General features: G+C 39.2%; 1 protein-coding gene across 1 annotated transcript in view; it reads left to right on the forward strand.

The window, feature by feature from the left end:
- Positions 1-2,915, forward strand: part of LOC106878084 (VPS10 domain-containing receptor SorCS3) — a 1,235,712-nt gene that overhangs the window by 1,137,952 nt on the left and 94,845 nt on the right. The window contains exon 18 of the mRNA XM_052972785.1: positions 2,069-2,255. Coding sequence (XP_052828745.1) covers positions 2,069-2,255 — 187 coding nt within the window. The remainder of the gene's footprint in view (positions 1-2,068; positions 2,256-2,915) is intronic.

The following is a 2,915-nucleotide window of genomic DNA, read 5'->3' on the forward strand; positions in this document are numbered from 1 at the left end:
ATATATATAAAAGCATATATGTGTATCTGTACATATATATATATATGTATATACATATATATATGTGTGTATGTAGTTTTACTTCACTGTTTCAGTCATTTGACTGTGGCCATGCTGGAGCACCACCTTTAATCAAACAAATCGACCCCAGGACTTATTCTTTGTAAGCCTAATCCGTGGAAGACTTTCCATGAGCATCACCCCCAGAAATGTAGTGTTCGTCCCCCAGAGCCAGAGTTCTGCTACATTTTGAAGTGTTTGAACGAGGACATTTAGTGAAAGCAACCTGATCTGTGGAGTGTGAAGAATTAGATTCTTCACTAAGCTCACCTCATTTGTGAGTTTCTCACCAAAAACAACATGGTATTGCTTCCACACCCACCCTATTTGCCAGATTTAGCACCTGCAGACTTCCATCTCTTCCCCAAGATAAAAATGCAGCTCAAAGGTTGCTGTTTTAACACTGTTGTCAAAATCCAGAGCGAATCACAGGTCGTTGATGCGCTTATGGATAATGACTTCCAAGCTGGATTCCAAAAGTGGCAGGAATGCTGGGACTGGTGTATTGCTCATAATCATAAGATAGTGGGCTCACAATCATGAGAGTGTGAGTTCAATTTGCAAACTGGACTGTGTGTTGTGTTATTGAGCAAAACACTTTAGTTGACATTGCTCCAGTTCACTCAGCTGCAGAATGAGTTGCAACATCACTGGTGCCAAGCCTTTGCCTTTCCCTTGAATAACATTGGTGGCATGGAGAGGTGTGGCTGGTATGCACGGGTGACTGCTGGTCTTCCATAAACAACTTTGCCCAGACTTATGTCTCAGAAGAGAACTTTCTAGGTGCAATCTTATGGTCATTCATGGCTAAAAGGGGTCTTTACTCTTTATATATATATTATATATTTATATATATATATATATATTGGTGCAGGCATGGGTGTGTGGTTAAGAAGCTTGCTTCCCAAATGGGTTGGTTCAGTCCCACTTTTCAGCACCATGAATGAATGTCTTCTACCATAGCCTCAGGCCGAACAAAACTTTCTGAGTGAATTTGATAGATGGAAACTGAAAGAAGCTTATCATATGTGTGTATGTTTGTGTGTGTGTGTGTTTGTGTGTATGTATGTGTGAGTGAGTGTGTGTGTGTTTGAGTCTCCTTGTCTTGACATTAGGTGATACTTCTAAACAAGCGTCATTGCCAATCAAGCAGGGTCATTCATTTCTAATATTCTCCAAAAACATGTCTAATCATGGAGAAATATTATCTTGCCTGGAAACAGGTGAGGGTTGGCAACATAAAGGACATCTAGTCATAGAAAATCTGCATAAAAAACTGACCCATGCAAGTTTGAAAAAGTTATGATTATGGCGTGTGTGTGTGATGGACTTCTTTCAGTTTCCATCTTCTGAATCAGTTCAGGGCTCTAGTAGCAGACACTTGTCCAAAGTAGTTGTGGGACTGAACTCCAAACCATGTGATTAAGAAGCAAACTTCTTAACTATATAGCCATGCCAACACACATACACATATTCACATACATATATATAACCCCATATAGAACATGTGGTGCTGAAGTGTTGAGTTTGACAGCAGCCTATTTTAGTGGAGGATGTTGAAGGGAGAAAGAGTTCCGATATTGTAGCAGTTTATGATAAAATGGGGACAGGCAGAACATGTAAAAAAACCCATGCACCACTTCACTTCTAAGAGGGCTCCACCTCTCAGGGATCAAAAGTTGTCATGTGTTGTCCCTTTCAGTTTCTCTTGGAGGTCCTGGGGAGAAGTCCAATATTGTAGAAATGTATGTTGAAGAAGGGAGAGATTCTCATATAGTAGTAGTAAGAAACTTCATTCAGGAATGAATAATATTGAAGGGAAAGATGTTGAGGGAAAAGAGATCTCAAATAGAAGGTAGGATGTTAAGATAGTGAGATAACTTCCCAACAACAGAAACAGTAAACTCATAAAAGACAAATTACAACATTTATTGATTTTCTTTTTAACTCCTTTCTAAATCTTACAACTGTTTGTATCTTAATTATTTAACCATTTTTCTTTCTACAGGGGTCTGTGCTGTCAACAAATTACACTATAGATTTTGGAGATGGCACCATCCAGTACTTCCATGGCCCAGATATCTTGAACAGAGAGATGAGCCATAGATACTTCAGCCATGGCAGCTACACTATATCAGTGAAAGCTGAAAATGCTAATGGTTCTGCGACGACCAGGTGTTTGGTTCATGCTGAAGGTTTGCTTCATACCATTATTTTGACACGCACACATACACACACACACACACACACACACACACATACAAATACATACATGCACAGAAACACATTGCTGAATGTATACCATTGCTTATACATACACAATTGGGGAAATGATAATAGTGAATTTTGTAATGGTGAATATAGTCTAGCTAGAGATGCAGGCATGGTTGTGTGGTTAAGAAGTTTGCTTCCCACCCACATACTTTCAGGTTCACTTTCCCTGCATGGCACTTAGGGCAAGTGTTTTCTACTATAAACCTGGCCTAACAAAAAAGTCTTGTGAGTGGATTTGATAGATAGAAACCGGAAGAAACCCATCCTGTGTGTGTATGTGTGCGTGCGTGCGTGCATGAATGTGCATGTGTGCATGCACACGCGTGTGTGTGTGTGTGTGTGTGTATGCGTGCAGGTGTGTATTAGTATTTCTTTGTGTTGACATCACATGATAATTGTAAACGAGCATCACCATCATTCTAACAGTCTTCTTCATTTCCAATCTTCCATGAAAGCATACCTACCCATGCAGAAATAACAAGTGAAGCTTGATGACAGTAAGGGCATCTGGGTATAGAAAGCTGATGATATGTATATGTGTATGTATATATATATATATATATATATATATATATATATAT

The sequence above is a fragment of the Octopus bimaculoides genome, chromosome 14, assembly GCF_001194135.2.
Source record: "Octopus bimaculoides isolate UCB-OBI-ISO-001 chromosome 14, ASM119413v2, whole genome shotgun sequence".
Taxonomy (NCBI): domain Eukaryota; kingdom Metazoa; phylum Mollusca; class Cephalopoda; order Octopoda; family Octopodidae; genus Octopus; species Octopus bimaculoides.